Here is a 24,779-nt window from a genome sequence, read left to right on the forward strand (position 1 = left end):
CAAATTTATTTGAGAATTGTTTTTTTATTTATATAACCGTAGGTAATATCATATAATAGAACCAGAACTTTTTAATAACTAAGGTACTGTTCTGTTTTGTCTTTTTGTCTCATTTAAACATTTATAATGCTATTTATTTCAGTGATGTATGTTATTCAAAGTTACGAAATCTTTCCACGCCGACCAAATGCTATTTCGAGAATGATGAGCGAGACTCGAAAGACAAATGCAACGAACACAGCGAGCGAGAGCGGCAGTTAGTTTTGTTCATCTCGAATTGTCGTGTATTGAGGATTGCAAGTAGTCGTAACAGCTAAGGCGATTAGAAATATCACAAGTAACGTCAGGGGATTGAACTCTGAAGAGGTGTACGTGCTTTCATGCTGCAGTGCCTCCTATTGGCAACGGCTGTCAAGCTAGTCACGATGTCGTGAGTTCGAAATCCGTCTACACTTCCTCTGTATCTCACTATGTTCTATCTTAGCTAACTGTGCTCCACTTCCTTGGAGTAATGTTATGTGAACCATAACGAATGTAATTTCAGCGACATTGCACGATAGCAGTCGCTACTATGAACATGTACGCGCTTTTAAAAATCTATTTTGTTTGATTTACTTACACGTATATTTTTGTGAATGTTTGGTAATACTAATGAGAACTAAAATTACCTGTGTTCATTACTAGAGATCGTATTCTGTCCTAGGGCGTACGGAGGTAAGGTTAGTTGTTCATACACTATATTCGTGTGACGTCATGTTGGCGCCTGGGACAGGTACTACTATGAAAAAACTTCTTTGTTTTGCAGTTGACGTTCCATTAATGATTCAAAACTTCATCTTGGAGAATGAAGAGATAGAGATAGAGATCGGGTAGAGTTCCCCGGTAGCTCAGTGGTAGAGCGTTGGTACGTTTATCCAAAGGTCCCGGGCTCGATACCCGGCCCCGCAACAATTTTTCCCTCGAAATTATTCAGTAAAGTAAATATTCTACAAAAGTAATATTTGAAGAAAAATTATATTCTAGGAACGAAAAGCAGCCTCTCTGACAATCGACTTTTGAAAGTAGTTAATGTCTGACAGCACTTTAAGCTATATATACTAAAATAACGTTATTTTCACTATTACACTATCATAAAGAATGGAGGCTTGACTTACATTGATCAAACATTATTTACACTTATCATTATTTATGATGATATATCAGTATTTTCTTCTAGCCCAAATTAAAAAATATATATATATTATTTATTAAGGAATGTAGTTGAAAACATGAGCTTCAGCAATGCAATGAAGAAGAGAACATGGAAACGTTAACAGGTGTATGAGTTATGAGGGAAACACTTCATCACTGCACAGTGAACTCCCACCATTTTGAATTTTGAAAAAAAAATATATATAAATAATTCTTTTTAAAACATAAAAATATTTTTTTTCATAGGCCTATAGCAGAAGGACAGTGTTTTACACATACCAATTTCCATTATTGTACAAGATCAGGTCCACACCTGTGGAGTAACGGTTAGCGAGTCTAGCCGCAAAACCAGGTGGCCAGGGTTCGATTCCCGGTTGGGGCAAGTTACCTGGTTGAGCTTTTTTCCGGGGTTTTCCCTCAACCCAATATGAGCAAATGCTGGGTAACTTTCGGTGTTGGACCCCGGATTCATTTCACTGGCATTAACACCTTCATCTCATTCAGACGCTAAAAAACCTAAGCTGTTGGTAAAGCGTCGTAAAATAACCTACTAAAAAAAAAACAAGATACAGTAATGGAGGAAAAAAATGTTGAGCATTTCCAAAAATTTTACTGCTGTAAGTTGTACCTAACCCCTTAATAATTATAAACGAGAACTGCGCACAAACTGTGCAAAGAGTAGATGTAAATATAATCTTAGTTGTCCTTGCTATAAGCAGCGATAGATCTGCAGCGTTTCTTGCACTAACCCAGGTATGCTCAAAATTATAAAAGCGCCGATTACACGGATGATGCTGCACTGCATAACACACACAGTGTACGAACTGGGCTCCGCACCGCCCGTGGCATCGCTCTCACTGTCTTACAAATACGGATAATAAACTGAATTTGAAAAAGGAAATATTCATTTATTACATTATTTAATATATTTTATACAGTTATGATACTGTTACTTCATAGATAATGTTATTTTCATATTGCACATTCAACATGTGTAGTAGGCGTATTCTTTTCTTAATAAGTATTTAATGAATTTCAATCTTAAGGCATATAAACTTGCAAATGTTTATTTGCTATTTAATAACAATATATGAACGTTTTCGCCGTTTAGGGCATCTTCAGATATAACAAAACATATTATCTGGACCTATGATAACATATTATGCAAATAACAAGGAAAAATAGAGAACAATATATATGGTAAATGAAATTCATGAGCTTTATGTAGATATAACACATAAAGCTCATGAATTTCATTTACCATATATATTGTTCTCTATTTTTCCTTGTTATTTGCATAATATGTTATCATAGGTCCAGATAATATGTTTTGTTATATCTGAAGATGCCCTAAACGGCGAAAACGTTCATATATTGTTATTAAATAGCAAATAAACATTTGCAAGTTTATATGCCTTAAGATTGAAATTCATTAAATACTTATTAATAATTTACCAGGCATATTGATATAGAAAAATGAATTGTAAAGTATTCTTTTCTGCAAGTAATCGGAAATCTATTTCCAACGAATTTACTGCAATGCTCAAAAGATCCTCATCTGTTAATCGGGATCTATATTTGGATTTTTTAATTTAGCAACCTTCATTCTCGAAAATAATTGTTTGCGCACATATTTCGAGTGACAGCGAATAAGCTCATCTTGGGATATTGCGTTTTGTTCATTTTTGAATACTTCTATGCTTGGCAAGTCATATTCTCCGCATTTAGTTCTGAATTCTACGTGACTTTGTAAATCAATTAACTCGTCCTGGAACTGCACTCTCACGGATTGTACTCAACGTACTATGAAAGGATTAACAAAAAGATTAATATCACTTTCCATACGTCTAAAATCATTAAATCCATGTTCTGTGAAATCACATTTGAGCTGTTCCAGTAGAGAGATGTAATTAACTATATTTTATTCAGGCACCATAGATTTCTTTACAAGTTCACCATCCGTGAAGGATTTTTAGTGCCTTAGATAATTCCCAACATACTACGTAACTTTGCTCCTAAACGTAGACTCTGAATTGTTCGACTCTTTTCCATGTTTGGCGTATCATGAAGTGCTTTCAATTCTTGAAACTGTAGTGCACGTTGCACCTCTGAAAAATTATTTCATCATAACATGTATTTCTGTTGGAATAAAATCATCACAATAACAATAATTGTACTAGTAATAATAATAATAATAATAATAATAATAATAATAATAATAATAATAATAATAATAATAATAATAATAATAATATGAATTCATATTACAGAAAACAGCTTCCCTGTCATTTCTGCATGTTCTGGATGGCAGAGAGTATAATGTTTTATGTTGCTCAGTAGTATTCCTGACAATGCCTTACAACATAGTAAACACTTTACGTTTTCACAACAAAAATAGTCTTCCTCCCACACTGCACGGAATGATCGTTTACTTACAGAAGGTTTTGACTGTGTCATTGTCCCGCACTTTCGTACGTTTACTAAGTACTTGAACTGCCTTCCGCAGTCATCCGTCGAGCTTCGAACGGGGAACAGCACGCTCTACATTCAAAGGTCGCGATTACAGAACGTAATCGGGAGTCAGAGAATGAGCATACCTGCGCTAACCCCTTAACATGTTGGGTTATTTTAGTTCACATGCTTCACTTCCACGTATTGTTGGATGCCTATAGAGTAGGGTGAAGTTTGTAGTATCTTGATATCCCCACTCGAACTTTGCACGACATCATCATTTCTCCTTAACAGGAATCTCTGTAGCCCAACAGTAATAGGTGGAACTTGGAAGTCCAATTCACACTGATCTGTTTTAATGGTACCTGTTAATAGGATGCAGCCCCATATCTAGACGGAACAAGTGACCGCAACAATCGTAGTTGACTCACACGTCGAGTCTCTCTGGTTTCCTATATCATCTCTGTGTCGTTTTGTACAAGGCCCGGGGGAAATTAAAGGCAAGTCTTGAACTTCACAACTTCGTGTTTTGATCTCAGACGCGACTCCGCAGGTTGCACGCAGAGTATGGGGCTTTCTGTTACCGAACTGCCTTTAACGTGATCAATCTTTATGCATATACTTCGTGTTTAAGCACCCAAGGACTCTACTTTTATCCACAGTCATTATCGTATAACATAAGATCGGCAGAGAACTTGCAGAAGAAATCCACATAAAACAAGGTCATAAAGGGGGATGTAAGATGCTTCTAGGCTCTTTAATATTTATATTGACGACATAACCTTTTTGTTATTAAAATATTGAAGGTAGTTGATTTAAACTAATATTGTTACCTGTTACTCTACATTCCTAAGTATTTTAATTTTATTTGTATTTTTCATTTGTATTTATATTTCTGTCTTATATTTATATATGTACCGGTATTAATCTGTTTTTCATTATTATCTGAATTTTTCGTTTCTATTTCTGTTTTTTTATTACATAAATGCATAATTTTTTTCATTTCTATCTGTATTTATCTGCTTTTCATTTTTATTTGTATCTCTCTCTTATATTGATATCTCTATTTATCTATTTTTTTAATTATTATTCGTACTTTACGTTTGTTATTTATATCTAGGTCTTGTATTTAATATCTGTATTTTTTCTATTTTTGATTTGTATTTTATGTGTCTTGTATTTATATCTGTATTTATTAATTTTTTATTTTTATTTGTAATTTATTTATGTATTGGTCTATTTTGCATTATTATCTCAATTTTTCGTTTGTATTTATTTGTCTTGTATTTCATATATGCATATTTTTTACATTTGTATTTCTGTCTGTATTTATCTGCTTTTCATTTCTATTTGTATCTGTGTCTTGTATTGATATCCTAATAATCTATTTCTGATTATTATTTGTATTTTACGTGTGTTATTTACATCTGTGTCTTGTATTTTATTTTTTTTTTTTCATTTTATTTGTATTTTTGTGTGTCTTGTATTTAAATCTGTATTTACCAGTTTTTTATTTGCAATTTTCATTCGTATTTATATCCGTTTTATCTATTTTTTCACTTTTATTTGTATTTTTCATTTATATCTATAGGCTATCTGTGTCTTGTATTGACATCTCTATTTATATATTTTTATTTGTATTTATATCCGTGTCTTGTGTTCATATCTGTATTTATCTTTTTTCATTTTTGTTTGTATATTACATTCCTATTTATGTCTTGTATTTTATATCTGTATTTATCTGCGTTATATTTTTATTTGTAATTTTCATTTGTATAAATTTTACTTGAAGCAAGTAAAGCGATCGGTTTGGAAGTAAATCCCGAAAAGACAAAGTATATGATTATGTCTCGTGACCAGAATATTGTACGAAATGGAAATATAAAAATTGAAGATTTATCCTTCGCAGAGGTGGAAAAATTCAAATATGTTGGAGCAACAGTAACAAATATAAATGACACTCGGGAGTAAATTAAACGCAAAATAAATATGGGAAATGCGTGTTATTATTCGGTTGAGAAGCTCTTATCATCCAGTCTGCTGTCAAAAAATCTGAAAGTTAGAATTTATAAAACAGTTATATTACCGGTTCTTCTGTATGGTTGTGAAACTTGGACTCTCACTCTGAGAGAGGAACATAAGTTAAGGGTGTTTGAGAATAAGGTGCTTAGGAAAATATTTGGGGCTAAGAGGGATGAAGTTACAGGAGAATGGAGAAAGTTACACAATGCAGAACTGCACGCATTGTATTCTTCACCTGACTTAATTACGAACATTAAATCCAGACGTTTGAGATGGGCATGGCATGTAGCACGTATGGGCGAATCCAGAAATGCATATAGAGTGTTAGTTGGGAGACCGGAGGGAAAAAGACCTTTAGGGAGGCCGAGAGTAGATGGGAGGATAATATTAAAATGGATTTGAGGGAGGTGGGATATGATGATAGAGACTGGATTAATCTTGCACAGGATAGGGACCGATGGCGGGCTTATGTGAGGGCGGCAATGAACCTTCGGGTTCCTTAAAAGTCATTTGTAAGTAAGTAAGTATTTTTCATTTGTATGTATATCTGTGTCTTGTATTTATATATGTGTGTATCTATTTTTCATTCTATTTGTATTTTTCATTTGTATTCATATTTGTGCCTTGTGTTTATTTTTCTATTTATCAATTTTTTTTATTTTTATTTAAATTTTTTATTTTCTTTTACATGTTTCGTATCTATATCTGTATTTATCTATTTTTATTTGTATTTTTCATGTGTACTTATATCTGTGCCTTGTACGCCTATATATATGTTTTCATTTATATTTTTAGTTTTCATTTATATTTACCTATATATCTGTGTCTTGTATTTGTATTTATGCTCGACCATGCCGAAATGTAGTAATTATACACCTGGTAGCAGCCCTTTAGTGCATGTCATTAAAGTACACCTATTCATTAAAGTTCAGGTTTTCGATTATTCTCGGATATGCAATCGAAAGACAACTAGCAAAACGTCACGCAGGCTGGAAATCCAATACTGTCGCAGAAGGTTATGGTCTGTTACTATAATAATTAGCGTTAATTGTAAATAATATTCAAATAAATTCAATTTGTCATCTCGTTTTTCAATGTCGAATTCAATTTCAAGGTTATATCAAGTTTAACGTTTATCTTACTCTCTAGGTTATATCAAGGTCGTCGACATTCGTTGCCCGGAAAAAATCAATACTTTCGCGTCTGCGCACATCTCACAATTTACGAGATTGTACGAGGTCAGTTCGCCCTCCGGTCACATAAGAATAACATGAATACTTACGAATAATTTCAAGTTGGAAATATGGTCGAGCATAAAAAGTCGTATGAAACTTGCCTATAATGGTAATTAAGACGCCCGTATGAAAATTATGAAACTCGCTTACGCTCGTTTCATAAACATCCTCGCGTCTTAATTACTACCATTATAGGCTCGTTGCATAATGTACTATTTCATTTTTATTTGAATTTTTCATTTATATTTATATATTTGTGTTGTACTTATATATCTTTTTTTAATTTTTCATTCGTATTTATACCTGTATCTTATATTTACATCTGTATGTATATCTTTGTCCATGTTTTTTATTTTTTATTTTTATGTCATAAGCAAGTATAATTTTGTACTCCCTATTGTAATTGGGGCTGTGACCTGTTATAGAAGAATGAATGAATGAATAAATGAATGAATATGAATGAATGAATTAATTAATTAATGAAAAATAACGTTCTTGACCAGTCTACTCCATTACCTCCTGGCTTAGTTGCATCATGAGTGATGACTTATTGGCATCACTTATGAGGTTCAAACCTGTTTTCGGACAGTTGACTAAACAGCAATCGGAAATCTAATGTAATGATTACGTAAAACTTTTCCACTGTAAACATTTCTAGAGCAGAATATATGTTTTACCGAGAGAATTATTGGTATACCAAGAAAGAGATGGTTTGAAGAATTATTTCAGCTCTGAAAATTTATAAAAAAAAAACGGGATATATTTTTCGGAGAAACATTAGAAAGCCAAGGAGCAAATTTAACTACCAACTCTTCATAAGACTAAAATATACCCTATAGAGCAGGCCTGCACAACGTTTGCGCTCTCCGAGCCGGCTCACAGCTCATGAGCGGAATGCAGATATTATCTGCGCTCTGTATAAGGGTGGACTGGAAGAAGGGGTGATCTCGTACAAAATATACACTATTACGAGTGTCCATGAAATGAATTCCAGTTCAGTGTTTGCAAAATTATCTTGGACTATTATTAATTAAAAAAAAAATATTTATTTTACAGTAGTAATAGAAATTATATAGCTACTTAAATGTACAATATCATTTCGTTATATTTTTATTTATCAGTACATCAAAACGGGATTTTATGCTGTTGGCAGCTGAAAGGAACAGTAGCCTACTGATCGTAATGAAACATCAGTTAAGGATGTTCGATGTCTGCCTTTATTAAAGTTGATTATAGAAAACAGTTGCTCACAAATATAAATGTTGAGCCAAACATAGCAATCATTTTCACAGCCAGCCTGTGTAGTCGTGGATATTATTACTAATGTTTAGTGTTGTAAAACTCAACCAGGCTGGTAGTATTATTCAAACGATCTTTAGCTCTTAGGTCACATTGAAGATCAATAAGTTCGAGCTGTAAATCGTTAAATGTTAAATGTTATGTTCTGTCTTTTAGATTCCTCCATACTGTACTGTAGCAGTCGGTAAGCAACGTGAAACAGTTACTGAGAATAGGCCTACACATTGCACTCCACTAGATAACTGAGTGGACGTTTCCCTCTCCTCTACCTACATCAAGTCTATGTCATTCTGACGTATCGTCCTCTCCGTTTCGGCGAGCGGTAAACACAGCTCTCCCGCTCCCAAGGAGCGCGCGCTCGTTGAGCGCTGTTTGTGCAGGCCTGGTATAGAGCTATGAGGAGGAGGAGGAGAGGAGGAGGAGGAGGAGGAGGAGGAGAGGAAAAGTAAGAGGACAAAAATGAAGATATTATGAACAAATGTTGACTGTGGTGCAAGGGTTGGCTTATAGCTTCACGCACATTGGAGCATGTTTACCTCTGTTACAACATCTACAGTACAACACTGTAGATAAAGAAAAAAGGAGGAAATGTGTCGGAATGGAGTAATATCTGAAGTAACGCGTGTAAAATTGCAATTAGTGGCACGAAAATTGTCTCTCCAAAGCTTACAGATTCATAGGCTACCCCCAAGCGGTTATGCAACTCCTCAGATAAGAGTCGCATGAACGGTTCCAGATAAGAGCCACACTAAGCGCATTTTCTGAAACCTCCCTTGAAGACAGAATTTTACTCCCCCGAGCTTCGCCTATATGATTGCATACTGAAATGCTTCGGTGTATGTTGGGTCGGATATTTCTGATAAAATCTATTTTCAACACATCCCCTGCACTTCAGAATAGCGCCCTGGAGTATTCAGTTCCAAAAGGGGAGAAGTGGGGAAGTCTGGCTTGGCTCTCAGACGCCTCTAATCAGGTTTCATGACACATCTTCAGTCTCGATGATGGAATAATAATAATAATAATAATAATAATAATAATAATAATAATAATAATAATAATAATAATAATAATCTATATATAATTTGAACTGGTAATGGAAATTACAGGAAAACGGCTGAACGGATTTTAATGAATGACCCGTCATTTTGAAGCGTGACATCCAAGGATTTTCAGAAAAATAGTAACTTTCAGTGAAGCGTTAGTTTTCCTACATAATTTTCCTATTTTCCAAAATCCATCTTTCGTCAGTTTTGAGAACTAATTAATTGCATTCATGACCGACTTGATGTTCCCTTCATCAAGTAGGCAGTGTTGCATTTCAGTATAAAACAAAACACAAACTACAATAAACAATAGGCTATTACACGAAGGCCATGACCTGCAGGATTGGTGACATATTTAGAGCTCAAATTCAATTGGTTATTAAAAATTTCAAGACTTACTGGACTTGCTAAAAATAATTTACAGGTTCGATTCTGTGGTGTGTAATTTTCTGAGTACAGCTGTGTATTGGATATTAAAATCTACAAAACTTGAGGTCGTTTGATGACATTATTACCATTAGAAATGAAATAATATTGTAGTTCATGCCATGATGTGACTATTTTTCATTAATTATACATAGTAATGCTATATTGATGATATGAAAGTGAAACGTTTTGGGGTTATGTAAGAAGATGTAGAGAATATCTTAAATTAGATCTTCATTTCTATAATTTACTGAGTGGCGGCTATATATATGTACTGTTTATGAAACTACAAAACGTACGTAAGATAATAATATTGTTATTAAAAATCAAATATTTTTATAGTTATTAATCAAGTGGGGTTGGGTCTTTTTCATATACTTATTGGCGGTGTAGTGTAGATATTTATATGCGTCATTCTCTTCAGTATTAGCTCGAGAGAGCGCAAAAATTACAGTTCCTAAGGAAAGACCAAAAGGTATTACTTACTGATAAAATAAGAAGCCTACAAAATTATGTAGTCTCCCGATCATTTCAGCAAGATTTCTTAGCAGGATAAATTGATTTTACCCTCTACATTTCAAGCTCTACATGCAGCAGCTATACCAAGATGCTATGTCTATTGTTCGAAAGCAAAGCAAACCTGACTTCTTTTAACTTTCACCTACAATCCACAATGACCTGAAATAGCTACTGCTTTACTACCACATGAAAAACCCACTGATCGTCCTGACATTGATACTTGCGTTTTCGCGTTGAAACTCAAAAACTGAAGATGGATATGTTCAAGAAAAAGTATTTGGCATAAAAAAACCATTCAGAGGGAGTATGTTTCATTATTACGAAAGCAAATAACTTTCAAAATGTCTGATATTCTTCATTGAAAATAAATCTAAAAATTTTTATTTGAACGTCTAATGAACTTAGTTTGCAGCATTTGCTGCACAAGCCACTAGTAATAATTGAATTCGGTATTCCCAAGAAACAGTTCGATTAATTAAAATGTGTCTCAGTGAAAATTACAGTGGAGTCCGTATACATAGGTCAGTTTCTGTCTAACGCTTTTCCAATTCACTGCGGGCTAAAGCAGGGAGATGCACTATCATCTTTACTTTTCAACTTCGCTCTAGAATATGCCATTAGGAAAGTTCAGGATAACGGAGAGGGTTTGGAATTGAACGGGTTACATAAGCGGCTTCTTTATGAGGATACTTGTTACTGTTGGTCCAAGGTATTTTATTTTTCTCACGTCTACAAAGTTTCCAATTTTTGTATTTCCATTTCGTATTATGTTCTGGTCACGAGACATAATCCTATACTTTATTTTTAGAATTACTCCCAAACATAACTTATTACTTGCTTCAAGTAAAATTACCGTGTTTTCCCTTGTGGATTTTCTTCCCTTTCTCTTGTCCTTATTTTTTCTTCTTTTCCACTTTCTCTTCTCCTATTTTTGCTTCTTCTCCTCTTTCTTTTCTCCTTTTTTCTTTTTCTTCCCTTTTTTCTTAGTTTTTATTCTCCCCTTTTCTTACATTTCCTTCTTCTCCCCTTTCTCTTCTTCTTACATTTTTCTTCTTCTCTCCTTTTTCTTCTCACTTTTTCCTTCTCCTCTCTCTTTTATCATTATTTTTTTTCTTCTCTCCTTTCTCTTTTCCTTACATTTTCTTCTTCTGCCCTTTCTCTTCTCCTTACATTTTCTTCTTCTGTCCTTTCTCTTCTCCTTACATTTTCTTCTTCTCTACTTTTCTTCTCACTTTTTCCTTCTCCCCTTTCTCTTATCATTGCTTTTTTCTTCTCTCCTTTCTCTTTTCCCTACATTTTCTTCTTCTGCCCTTTCTCTTCTCCTTACATTTCTTCTTCTGTCCTTTCTCTTCTCCTTACATTTTCTTCTTCTCTCCTTTTTCTTCTCACTTTTTCCTTCTCCCCTTTCTCTTATCATTGCTTTTTTCTTCTCTCCTTTCTCTTTTCCCTACATTTTCTTCTTCTGCCCTTTCTCTTCTCACATTTTCTTCTTCTGTCCTTTCTCTTCTCCTTACATTTTCTTCTTCTCTCCTTTTTCTTCTCACTTTTTCCTTCTCCCCTTTCTCTTATCATTGCTTTTTTCTTCTCTCCTTTCTCTTTTCCCTACATTTTCTTCTTCTGCCCTTTCCCTTCTCCTTACATTTTCTCCTCTTTCTCTTCTCCTTTTTTCTTCTTCTTTCATTTCTCTTCTCACATTTTCTTCTCTCCTTTCTGTTCACCTTTTTTCTCTCCTTTCTGTTCACCTTTTTTCTTCTTCTCGCTTTTTTCTTTTGCTTACTTTTTTCTTCTTCTCCCTTATCTCTCATCCTTATTTTTTCTTCTTCTTCCCTTTCTCTTTTTACTTTTTTCCTTCTCCTCTTTCTCTTCATCTTAGATATTTCTTTTTCTCTCTTTTGTCTTCATCTTACATTTTCTTCTTTTCTCCTTTCCGTCATTCTTACTTTTATCTTCTTCTTCCCTTTCTCTTCTTTTCCTTCCTCCTATTTCTCTTTATAGGTTACATTCTGCTTTTTCAGCTAGAAATAGCCACATTCCTTCATCGTTTTCAGTATTTCACCAACATCTCATTCCTCGTCAGTTGTATCTTGTCTCAACAATTTTCCATCTCTCATCTGCATCATGATTAATGCAACGAACATATATATCTATTCATTTGTTCATTCAGTTATACTTTTATTTTATATTTATTTAGTACGTAAGCATTCATGCTATATATTATTTTTATTCTTTTTAGCATTTCTAACTCTTTCCTTCATTTTCTTCTTCTTTCTTCTTTTTCCCCCACAATCAGATGCGTATTAGAAATTTTTTAAAACCGTGATTATCCCGGATTTCATTTCATGAACATGTGGAATTTCTTTATCTTTTGTATCTCACGCCTTAATTCATCTCCAAGCCCTTGTGTTGTAATTAAATCATTTACTAGTAATTAAGCATTTTGTAAATAGAAACGCGAGGCAGACACATTCGTTTAACTAGATTGCTGTGAAGTTTACAAACCCGTCGCTTGAACTCTGAGTGTAGTTAAATGTTCATAATGGAATCACATGTCTGAGGCGCGTTGGATTGTGGGAGCTATTTCCTCAGCCGGCACAGCCATTTCCATTCACAACTGTATAGCAACGTAAGCTTCTTGGATGTAATTGTTGCCGAATTCAGGGATGAACAACCATTTCCTTAACGTTGTATTCAATACCGATGCAGCTCCGTTGACGGGCTAAGTTAGCGCCATGAAGTCGACCTTAGAAGACAGCAGCCAAGAGCTACGAGAGGTTGCTATAGCGACGACTAGATAAACTCATGGATACGTAAGTCATTGCTTGGACAATGGGAGAACAAACGATATTCAAACATAGCCAGTATAAAATATTAGAGCTTTCAAAATCTATGCTTTTTTCGGAATTCTAAAAGTTTTTAAAAATTTTATATCACACTTCAATTACCATGGATTAAATTTCAAGAAGTTTAAATTAAACGCAGTTTAAACTACTATTGAGAGTATGTATGTATTTATTCACACTGCAACGGGTATATACCCGGTGGCAGTGGTAACTAATTACACTCTATAATGACAATAATAAACACAATGAATAAAAAATACAATTAATAATAATACTAATACTTAATACTAACAATAATTAATAATAAAATAATAACAACAAAAATAATAATAATAATAACAGGGAACATCCTAAATTAAATGAAGCACGATCACTTAAAATAACATTTAAAGTAAATCTAATTTGTATATTAAAGCTAAGTTCGAACTAAAACCCACGAGTAAGATATACACGAGTACCTTTCAACACTACACTCATTTCGCTGTCAACTCACTCACTGCACTGGAACTACGACACATTTCACTGATTCTATCCTGATTTCACTAACACTTCAAAAACATTTCACTGTTCAAATACTTTGCACTGCCACTATAAACTATAAAGCTTCACTGACAGGAACACGTTTCACTGACACAACACACTTCACTGACACAACATAATTCTTCACTGATACAACAAATATCAATTACACCCTTTAAATACTGTGTATAATTACCGTCTATTAGTAAATTCCTTAAGCCTATTTTTGAATACATTTTTGGTTGTTGGTAAAGCCTTTAGTAAGTCTGCAGGTAAAGCATTCCAGTCCCTGACAGTACGATTATATGGCTCTAAAAGTATTATGAAGGTACAATTTTGTTCAGCTATTAACCCACATCTGGTGAGTGATGGTAACTTAAATTCAGAAAGTAAATTATTATACCAAACTGTGTACTGTAAAGGTGAATTAATATACTTACTTGCTTACTGGCTTTTAAGGAACCCGGAGGTTCATTGCCGCCCTCACATAAGCCCGCCATTGGTCCCTATCCTGAGCAAGATTAATCCAATCTCTATCATCATATCCCACCTCCCTCAAGTCCATTTTAATATTATCTTCCCATCTACGTCTCGGCCTCCCCAAAGGTCTTTTTCCCTCAGGCCTCCCAACTAACACTCCCCTGCTAGAGGGGCAGAGAAGGCCTGACGGCCTTATCTCTAATAGGTTAAATAAATAAATACTAATACTAAATACTAACATTCTATATGCATTTCTGGATTCGCCCATACGTGCTACATGCCCTGTCCATCTCAAACGTCTGGAATTAATGTTCCTAATTATGTCAGGTGAAGAATACAATGCGTGCAGTTCTGTGTTATGTAACTTTCTCCATTCTCCTGTAACTTCATCCCTCTTAGCCCCAAATATTTTTCTAAGCACCTTATTCTCAAACACCCTTAACCTATGTTCATCTCTCAAAGTGAGAGTCCAAGTTTCACAACCATAAAGAACAACCGGTAATATAGCTGTTTTATAAATTCTAACTTTCAGATTTTTTGACAACAGACTGGATGATAAAAGCTTCTCAACCGAATAATAACAGGCATTTCCCATATGGTGAATTAATATACTTTTTAAAATAAAGAACTCTCAGGAAACGTTTTTGAACTTCTTCGATCTGTTGTCTGTATGATTTGCAATGAGACCAAATTATAGTAGATTGTCCTGCGAATATTGAATCGACGTTTATATTCTCAGATTGAAGAATAGTTGGAAGAAGGGCAGTTTGATTTCAGAAAGGGAAAAGGTACGAGAGATGCAAGTGGACTATTGCGAACAATAGGCGAAAAGTATCTAGGGGAAAAGACGTATTGGCCTATGTTGCATTTGTGAACCTATAAAAGGCTTTTGACAGAGTGGATTGGAATAAACTTATGGGGATCCTGAAGAAAATTGGTGTGGATTTGTGTATTATATTTACATTTCTCGTTTTTTTCACCCGTCGTCTCGAACACGACAACCCGCATGGAGTTGGACCTTAATGACGTATTCTGGATACTAGAACATGTTATATTCAATTCTTCCCTCGCTATTTTTACTTTCAGAGATTCGAAATGTGAATGATTACCGAAGGCATGATTCTAGATTTTATAGGTACTTTCCCTTTTAAAGTAGTTGTAACTAGAACGTTGAAGGACGGGGGATCGAACTCACAAGCAGTCATTATTCATAGAAACCATTACTCTAACTGAGAGCCATGAACTACTTTGAGAGATCCACGTATTAGAAATGAATGTTTCTTTCCTTAAACGCATCACATGAATCAATATATTAATCAGTCTACCCGTCTATGTTTATTTATTACTAGCCGTACCCGTGTACTCCGCTGCACCTGTTAGAAATAAATATAAAGTAATTACATAATTAAAATAGGACGTTTGATCCAGGGAACATTCGTGTTTGATAGAAGGCTAAATCGTTTAATATGTTACTTAATTTAAATCGTATTTAAATAATTAAAATGCGATCATTTTGATCCAGAGACCACTCATTTGGTCATAAAAATTATTTTAGGAAATACAGGAAACGAATGTCTATCAAGTTTTCTGTGCATAAGAAGCTATTTTAATCTTACCTGTCCTCGATTCACTCAGAAGTTACTGTAATAACATTATAGCATTATGTCCATCTAGAGAAACTACACTTTCCAATGGTGAATTAATAATTAATTATACAAATCGGTTAATTTAGCTTCCGATATTACTTCATACAAACACAGAAACATTCTCTGTAGGCTATGTTTCATAGCTTTCGAATGTTGTCCAAGGCCCCTTATAGACGAAGTCATTTGTTTTTTATTTCATTACACCGCCTTAGATGGCGTTGTTATTGTAATTTTGAAACTCATTTATCTCATTAAATATCAGTCCTATTAAAATTTTGCATGGAATAAAACTTATCGGAAATTATTTTTAAAGAAACTTTTTTATGTAATATTTTTCACGAAAATTAATAATAAGGGAGATATTTCGATTTATTTAATTCAATCCCCCTTATAACCCCCCTTTTAAATAAAATATTTTGAATGCCATATAGCCTAAATTCTAAGTTTCAACGAACTTAATTTATATTCCAATTTTCATATAAATCAGTTCACCATTATCGCGTGAAAAGGTAACAAACATCCAGACAGACAGAGACATACAAACAAAAATTTCAAAAAAGCGATTTTCGGTTTCAGGATGGTTAATTATACATGTTAAGGATACCCATGACTGAAAAATGTATATCATAAAAGAAAAAAAATTCCACAAGTCAAATTAATGACATTACACAGAAACTTGATAGCAAATTAAAGAACCATATGCATGGGGGATGTCCTGACCAAAAATCAAAACATTTCAAATAAAATTACACCGCAGGGGGCAATTTGTAGCGTAGTTATAAAAAATAGTAAATATTTTATTACTCAGAAACTATTTGCCCTAGGAGGATGAAACTTTGTCAGTTTTTTATTGCAATCAATGAATATGTGTGGTAAAAATTTCATAAGGATTGACTGAATAGTTTCGGATTTACAAATTTCACTCATGGGTATCCTTAATACCAATTATTTGTGGAAAATAGAAAATTACCAGAAAAATTTTGGCTACAGATTTATTATTAGTATAGATTTCAGCTGTTTTCAATCATTACTAAAACTAAAATACAAGCGCTTCGAATTAGAGAATTTCAACGACGAAAAGTGTCTACCCCTAGCCGTGTTGTGCGTGGTGCCTAAAACAATTTATGAACGGCTTCAGTCTGTATAAAGTACTATTCTGGAAAAACATCTGACTCTGGGAGTTGAACAAAAGGCTTACCAATACGACTACATTTGCTGGCCATGATGGCAGAAAGTAGCTGTAAAAAGACAGTCGTCGTGTGTTTTATTAGTGTACAGCCCTGCCTGTGCAACAATCCTCCAGAGGCCCGTGACATACGATTGCGCGGCAGATGCTTGATGACTGCTGCTCCCGCGAGACTCCAGCACTAGCGCAGCACAAATAATGGTTAGAGTGGCCGGCCGGCCGGCCGGTTCATTGTATCGGGCGCGCTTCCCACGTGTGCCATGTGTTACAATTATAATAACAGCACGTGGTTCAAGTGCCGCGGACACTAGATTAATGGCTCGCCGGGGATATTTAAACCGGGTCTTCTCCTGTACTTACAGAATCTTGCCTCTCATCACTGCCTTTTCTTTATCATTATCCTTTCCTCCCCCCCCCCCCTTAACATTGTGCTTCATTTGTTTTCTCTATTTACATTTTATTTCGTCTGTCATTATGTTTCATTTGTGTTCTCATATTAGTTTTTATTCTTTACCTTGTTTACATTTTGCTGCATTTGTTTTCTTTATTTACTTTTTATTTCTTCTCTTCTTTACAGTATGCTTCATTTGTTTCTATTTTGATCCATTTTTTTCTCTACTCAGTTTTATTATTCATCTTGTTCACAATTTTCTTCCTTTGTTTTCTCTATTTATTTTTTAAACCTTCTCTTGCTTACATATTGCTTCATTTGTTTTCTGTATTTACTTTTTATAACTTCTCTTGTTTACATTTTGTTTCATTTCTAATCTCTATTTACTTCTTTCCCCCCATCTCTTTTTTACATTTTTCTTCCTTTGTTTTCTCTATTTACTTTTTAAACCTTCTCTTGCTTACATATTGCTTCATTTGTTTTCTGTATTTACTTTTTATAACTTCTCTTGTTTACATTTTGTTTCATTTCTAATCTCTATTTACTTCTTTCCCCCCATCTCTTTTTTACATTTTTCTTCCTTTGTTTTCTCTATTTACTTTCTAAACCTTCTCTTGCTTACATATTGCTTCATTTGTTTTCTGTATTTACTTTTTATAACTTCTCTTGTTTACATTTTGTTTCATTTCTAATCTCTATTTACTTCTTTCCCCCCATCTCTTTTTTACATTTTTCTTTCTTTCTTTTCTCTATTTATTTTTTAAACCTTCTCTTGCTTACATATTGCTTCATTTGTTTTCTGTATTTACTTTTTATAACTTCTCTTGTTTACATTTTGTTTCATTTCTAATCTCTATTTACTTCTTTCCCCACATCTCTTTTTTACATTTTTCTTTCTTTCTTTTCTCTATTTATTTTTTAAACCTTCTCTTGCTTACATATTGCTTCATTTGTTTTCTGTATTTACTTTTTATAACTTCTCTTGTTTACATTTTGTTTCATTTCTAATCTCTATTTACTTCTTTCCCCCCATCTCTTTTTTACATTTTTCTTTCTTTCTTTTCTCTATTTATTTTTTTAAACCTTCTCTTGCTTACATATTGCTTCATTTGTTTTCTGTATTTACTTTTTATAACTTCTCTTGTTTACATTTTGTTTCATTTCTAATCTCTATTTACTTCTTTCCCCCCATCTCTTTTTTACATTTTTCTTTCTTTCTTTTCTCTATTTATTTTTTAAACCTTCTCTTGCTTACATATTGCTTCATTTGTTTTCTGTATTTACTTTTTATAACTTCTCTTGTTTACATTTTGTTTCATTTCTAATCTCTATTTACTTCTTTCCCCCCATCTCTTTTTTACATTTTTCTTTCTTTCTTTTCTCTATTTATTTTTTAAACCTTCTCTTGCTTACATATTGCTTCATTTGTTTTCTGTATTTACTTTTTATAACTTCTCTTGTTTACATTTTGTTTCATTTCTAATCTCTATTTACTTCTTTCCCCCCATCTCTTTTTTACATTTTTCTTTCTTTCTTTTCTCTATTTATTTTTTAAACCTTCTCTTGCTTACATATTGCTTCATTTGTTTTCTGTATTTACTTTTTATAACTTCTCTTGTTTACATTTTGTTTCATTTCTAATCTCTATTTACTTCTTTCCCCCCATCTCTTTTTTACATTTTTCTTTCTTTCTTTTCTCTATTTATTTTTTAAACCTTCTCTTGCTTACATATTGCTTCATTTGTTTTCTGTATTTACTTTTTATAACTTCTCTTGTTTACATTTTGTTTCATTTCTAATCTCTATTTACTTCTTTCCCCCCATCTCTTTTTTACATTTTTCTTTCTTTCTTTTCTCTATTTATTTTTTAAACCTTCTCTTGCTTACATATTGCTTCATTTGTTTTCTGTACTTACTTTTTATAACTTCTCTTGTTTACATTTTGTTTCATTTCTAATCTCTATTTACTTCTTTCCCCCCATCTCTTTTTTACATTTTTCTTCCTTTGTTTTCTCTATTTACTTTTTAAACCTTCTCTTGCTTACATATTGCTTCATTTGTTTTCTGTATTTACTTTTTATAACTTCTCTTGTTTACATTTTGTTTCATTTCTAATCTCTATTTACTTCTTTCCCCCCATCTCTTTTTTACATTTTTCTTCCTTTGTTTTCTCTATTTACTTTTTAAACCTTCTCTTACTTACATATTGCTTCATTTGTTTTCTGTATTTACTTTTTATAACTTCTCTTGTTTACATTTTGTTTCATTTCTAATCTCTATTTACTTCTTTCCCCCCATCTCTTTTTTACATTTTTCTTTCTTTCTTTTCTCTATTTATTTTTTAAACCTTCTCTTGCTTACATATTGCTTCATTTGTTTTCTGTATTTACTTTTTATAACTTCTCTTGTTTACATTTTGTTTCATTTCTAATCTCTATTTACTTCTTTCCCCCCATCTCTTTTTTACATTTTTCTTCCTTTGTTTTCTCTATTTACTTTTTAAACCTTCTCTTGCTTACATATTGCTTCATTTGTTTTCTGTATTTACTTTTTATAACTTCTCTTGTTTACATTTTGTTTCATTTCTAATCTCTATTTACTTCTTTCCCCCCATCTCTTTTTTACATTTTTCTTTCTTTCTTTTCTCTATTTATTTTTTAAACCTTCTCTTGCTTACATATTGCTTCATTTGTTTTCTGTACTTACTTTTTATAACTTCTCTTGTTTACATTTTGTTTCATTTCTAATCTCTATTTACTTCTTTCCCCCCATCTCTTTTTTACATTTTTCTTCCTTTGTTTTCTCTATTTACTTTTTAAACCTTCTCTTGCTTACATATTGCTTCATTTGTTTTCTGTATTTACTTTTTATAACTTCTCTTGTTTACATTTTGTTTCATTTCTAATCTCTATTTACTTCTTTCCCCCCATCTCTTTTTTACATTTTTCTTCCTTTGTTTTCTCTATTTACTTTTTAAACCTTCTCTTGCTTACATATTGCTTCATTTGTTTTCTGTATTTACTTTTTATAACTTCTCTTGTTTACATTTTGTTTCATTTCTAATCTCTATTTACTTCTTTCCCCCCCATATCTTTTTTACATTTTTCTTCCTTTGTTTTCTTTATTTATTTTTATTACTTCTCATACATTCATTTGTTTTTTTTTTGGTAAGTTATTTTACGACTCTTTATCAACATCTTAGATTATTTAGAGTCTAAATGAGATGAAGGTGATAATGCCGGTGAAATGAGTCCGGGGTCCAGCACCGATAGTTACTCAGCATTTGCTGATATTGGCTTGAGGGAAAACCCAGGAAAAAACCTCAACCAGGTAACTTGTCCCAAACGCGAATCGAACCCGGGCCACCTGGTTTCGCGGCCAGACGCGCTGACTGTTACTCCAAAGGTGTGGACTTTATTTGTTTATCTTTAATTTGAAATGTATTGTTGTTACATTTATTATTATGATTTTTTATTTTGTTTACATTTATTTAATTTTTACCTCCATATTCTCCTAAAATTTACCTATATACAGGGACATCACTTTATTTTTACAAACATTTTTAACATTAACCTGGCTTTACTCGGAAACACTGTTGCACCCTTCCATTACAGGAGTTTGGTGTTACTAGTGCAATATGTAAACAAATCATTTTACTAGGTATAGGAGGAGAGAAAAGTAGTGTATCCATTTCTGTTGTAGGGAAATACGATATTACGATTTTCAGTTTGATGATCACTTTTACGGAATTTATCAAAATACAGTAGAGTAGTAACATTTAAAAAAAAAACTCAACTTTCCAGGCGGCTATGTTCGTTATGTAATGTCTACTTTATTTAGCATATTTAATTATTGATGTCAACATACAATATAGAGAGTGCATTTAAATTGAGGGGGTCATAAGTAAAGGACTGTAAGTGCACTTAAGTTACTTTTGAGAAAATGGGGTTTAAATATTTAAGCTTTCGTAAAATCGGTGAAATTTTTATTTAAATTTTAATGTGTGATGCGATTAAAATATCCCTTTGCCACTAAAATTTTAGATACTTTTGCTTACACTGGATGCACTTAACTCATGTTATTACAAATGTCACTAGCATTCCTTTGCTTCTAGCCACCTCAATTCAAAAAAAAAAAAAAAAAAAGCTAATCTGAATTTTTAAACAAGTTGCTGAAAATGGTTGTCGTTCATTACAATGCAGGCTTCAATTCTTTACGCATATTATTAAAAACATTTTGAAGCATATTCTCTGAAATTGAATTTATCGTTTCTTGAATATAATTTTTTAGTACGATATTATTAATATAGGTTCTTTCTTCTATAGAAAACGCAACCATGTTTATGAAACACACTATACACTGCAGTGTTTACTTCACTGCTTGAAGACTTCGAATGCAACAGCTGCCGTAAGTTTGTGTGTTTGACGGGAGCAAGGACATTAGTGAAGGGGTGGGAGTGAAGTACATTCAGAAATGCAGGTACAATAAAAGTGCAAGTAAAAATAAAATGATGTCCCTGTATAATTTTCGTTGTTTTCAATCAACCAATCTTTATTTTAGTCATGATCATCCTTCAATGCTGTAGACAATGTCAGTAAAATTTTATGAAGAGTAACGTATAGGGTAAATGTTGCTAATACTTGATACGAGTAATATTCTGATAGTTGAGAATTTATTACAATTTTACTGAGGGAGAGAAGGACCGGTTTTGTGCAGAAACTTGTCCACGAACATTCCCTTAATACGTTGACGGAAAAAATCGATCTTCCTCTCGCTCAGTAAAATTGTAATAAATTCTCAAAAAGAACTATCACAATATTAGTCATATCACAATATTACCAACCTTTACCCTATACACGTTAGCGCGTCTGACCGCGAAACGAAGTGGCCCGGGTTCGAATCCCGGTCGAGACAAGTTACCTGGTTGAGGTAGAACCCAAATAAGTATGCTCCTTCATCTATGAGTTTTTGTAAAATATTCCTCTACAATCTACTGTATTGCACTTATATTCTGATAACTGTGGGAAAGAAAATAAAACTGATATTGTAACAAGACCTCTGTTAGCACCGAGTGATACCAATGGATTTAAAAAAAAATTTAATACTACTTCCTTATGAGAGACATTCGTTCCTCCCATGTGATAGGGACTTCAGTATAATAAAAAGAGAAATAAAAAATCATGATATATTCTACACTGTGCGTGAACTCTCACAACTAATCACAGAGTCTAATACAACTCGAAAGTTCACTACGTGAGGCACTGAAGACATATTGGACTTCAAAATGTTGTGACAACAATTTTACAACTCGAAGTATGCATTTACCTTAGCCCATGAATAATGCATTATTTTTGTAACTATTTTTAATTAATAAACATCAATACTAAGTGGAAAAGTGACCAAACTGGCATGATTATTTTTAAATATCCTTGAAACGTGCTAAAAGAAGTTCAGACAAGTGATTTTGGAATTTTTTTACTAGACAAAAATTAATTTCTATACATTTTCGTGCAAATACAGGCAATTGTATTGATTTGATAAAAGTAATATATTTTTATCAATAGTAATCTCACTAGAGGTTTTAATTTATCTAGAGAAAATCAAAACTCGAGTGGGATTTAATTGACTATTACACGATTAGAAGAAAGTATTATAAAGATTAGAAGTAACGAAGTACTCCAATACAATAAAATATTAATTGACTTACGAAAATACAACTGTCTTCAAACGTATTATTGTACCATCTCAACATTACGCTAGATGGTAGTAGTGTTTTATGTTTATGTTTTCTTGTTATCAGTTGTGCAAACTATGGAATCTTCATTGAACTCTGTGGACGGTTACTAGTCAAGAAGGCTTTGTTGATTCAGTTTCATTTTTATTAAAATAGTTGCATTCCACTTCAATCATCCGGATCCCAGTAATCAACGTCACTTGACAGATGATTTTCAATAAATCTTAGCATTAAACAATCTCTGATACGTGACTATTGATAATATCATATAGCAGAAGCTATAACAAACATAACCTAAGTACAATTTTCAAATTTGAATGTTTTAGTGGTTGGTGGTTCAGTTGATGTTATATTGGACGTGTGCCTAAAAGAACTCTTTGATGTACATGGTGTATCCCTCAACTTATTCAGGATTTCTGACCAGTGATCTTTATTAATTTTTGTTCTTGAATGCCAATGCGAGTCATATTTGAAAGTGCTGTGCATCGACTGGAGTGGTTTGTAATTTTCTGTTTTTTGACGTCCAGACCAGTGCAGTTTGAAATGTTGGCAAACAAAGAAACAAATGCTAGGCTAGTGATGAAAATAAACAAATGCTAGGGACGCGATAAAATTAAACAAATGCTAGGGACGCGATAAAATTGTGCGATAAGCAGCCATGATTGGTTGAAAGACGTCATTTCGAACCGTTTTATTGGTCAAAAGTAGTGTGACGTAGTAAAAGTGTAATAGTCAAATTAATTGGATTTATGGGTCAAGTGTGGGACAGTTTTTTTTTTTTTTTGTAGTTTTTCTCAAAACTGGCTCTGATTGACTGAAATCCTTTTAGCATATACCAATTCAAAAATTAACACCCTCAAGAGACCAATACATCAAAACTATAGTTGCCCCTTTGACTGTGCCACGTATTCTCTGAAACAGCTTTAACGTCGTTACATCAGAAGCTCCGGACTCGTTACTCTACTGCTGCATAACACTCCCCACATGCAGTGTCCGTCCCTTGATTGGAAGGCTCTATCTAATTAGACCTGTGTCTGTTGCAGGGATCTACTACACCACAGCCATAGTGGGCCCTGCGCTGGGGTACGTCTTGGGGGGCCAGCTACTCAAGATCTACACAGACTTCCTCTCCGTGGACCCAGGAGAGTGAGTACAAACTTTTTCTTATCGTCATTCCAGGAGAACCTCCTGTTGCAGATGGTTAGCGGCCATCAAAAGGTTAGACATCCCATTGAAAAGTCACACGTCCTGATTTATACGTAGAGCAAATAGTTAAGAATTATATACAGGGTTAGTTAAAAGTCCCGCACCACCTATATAACTTTTGAACCATGTGGTTCAGTAACATGAAACTTGGTATGTGGGGATAACCATATACTAAGAACTCAGTAACGGTATTACCTTTTTTTCTACTTCCGGTTTAACCGGAAGTAACTCCAACTCTCTTATTTTAAATGGAACACCCAGTATATTTTGTTTTTATTTTTGAATAAAGGTCATTAAGAGCTTTTCAAAAATTACCCACACTTGATACTTCTATACAAATTCAGTGTTGCTAAGTAAAACTGGAAGTGGTGCAAGATATTCCTAAAGCCTGGTTAAATCATTCCTGGTTTCTATGATCGAGTGACACATTGTAAAGCAGCTGAGGGCTACCAATTTGAACACATAATTTAGAAGGTGAGCTAGCTTTGTTTTGTTTTTGTTAAGGAAGGAGTAATTTATTATTTTAATATTCGTTACACGTTTCCGTTTTCTTGACTTAGCAACACTGAATTTGTACAGACGTATCGAGTG

General features: G+C 33.3%; 1 protein-coding gene across 4 annotated transcripts in view; it reads left to right on the top strand.

Annotated features, from left to right (window-relative positions):
* The window catches only part of Oatp26F (Organic anion transporting polypeptide 26F), a 387,249-nt gene that overhangs the window by 257,964 nt on the left and 104,506 nt on the right, over positions 1–24,779 (top strand). For all 4 annotated transcript variants that reach the window (XR_011331492.1, XM_069822440.1, XM_069822441.1 and 1 more), the window contains exon 6: positions 24,026–24,128. Coding sequence is in view for 3 of the 4 variants with exons in the window: in XM_069822440.1 (XP_069678541.1) it covers positions 24,026–24,128 (103 nt within the window). In the remaining variant the exon portion in view is untranslated. The remainder of the gene's footprint in view (positions 1–24,025; positions 24,129–24,779) is intronic.

The sequence above is a fragment of the Periplaneta americana genome, chromosome 3, assembly GCF_040183065.1.
Source record: "Periplaneta americana isolate PAMFEO1 chromosome 3, P.americana_PAMFEO1_priV1, whole genome shotgun sequence".
NCBI lineage: Eukaryota > Metazoa > Arthropoda > Insecta > Blattodea > Blattidae > Periplaneta > Periplaneta americana.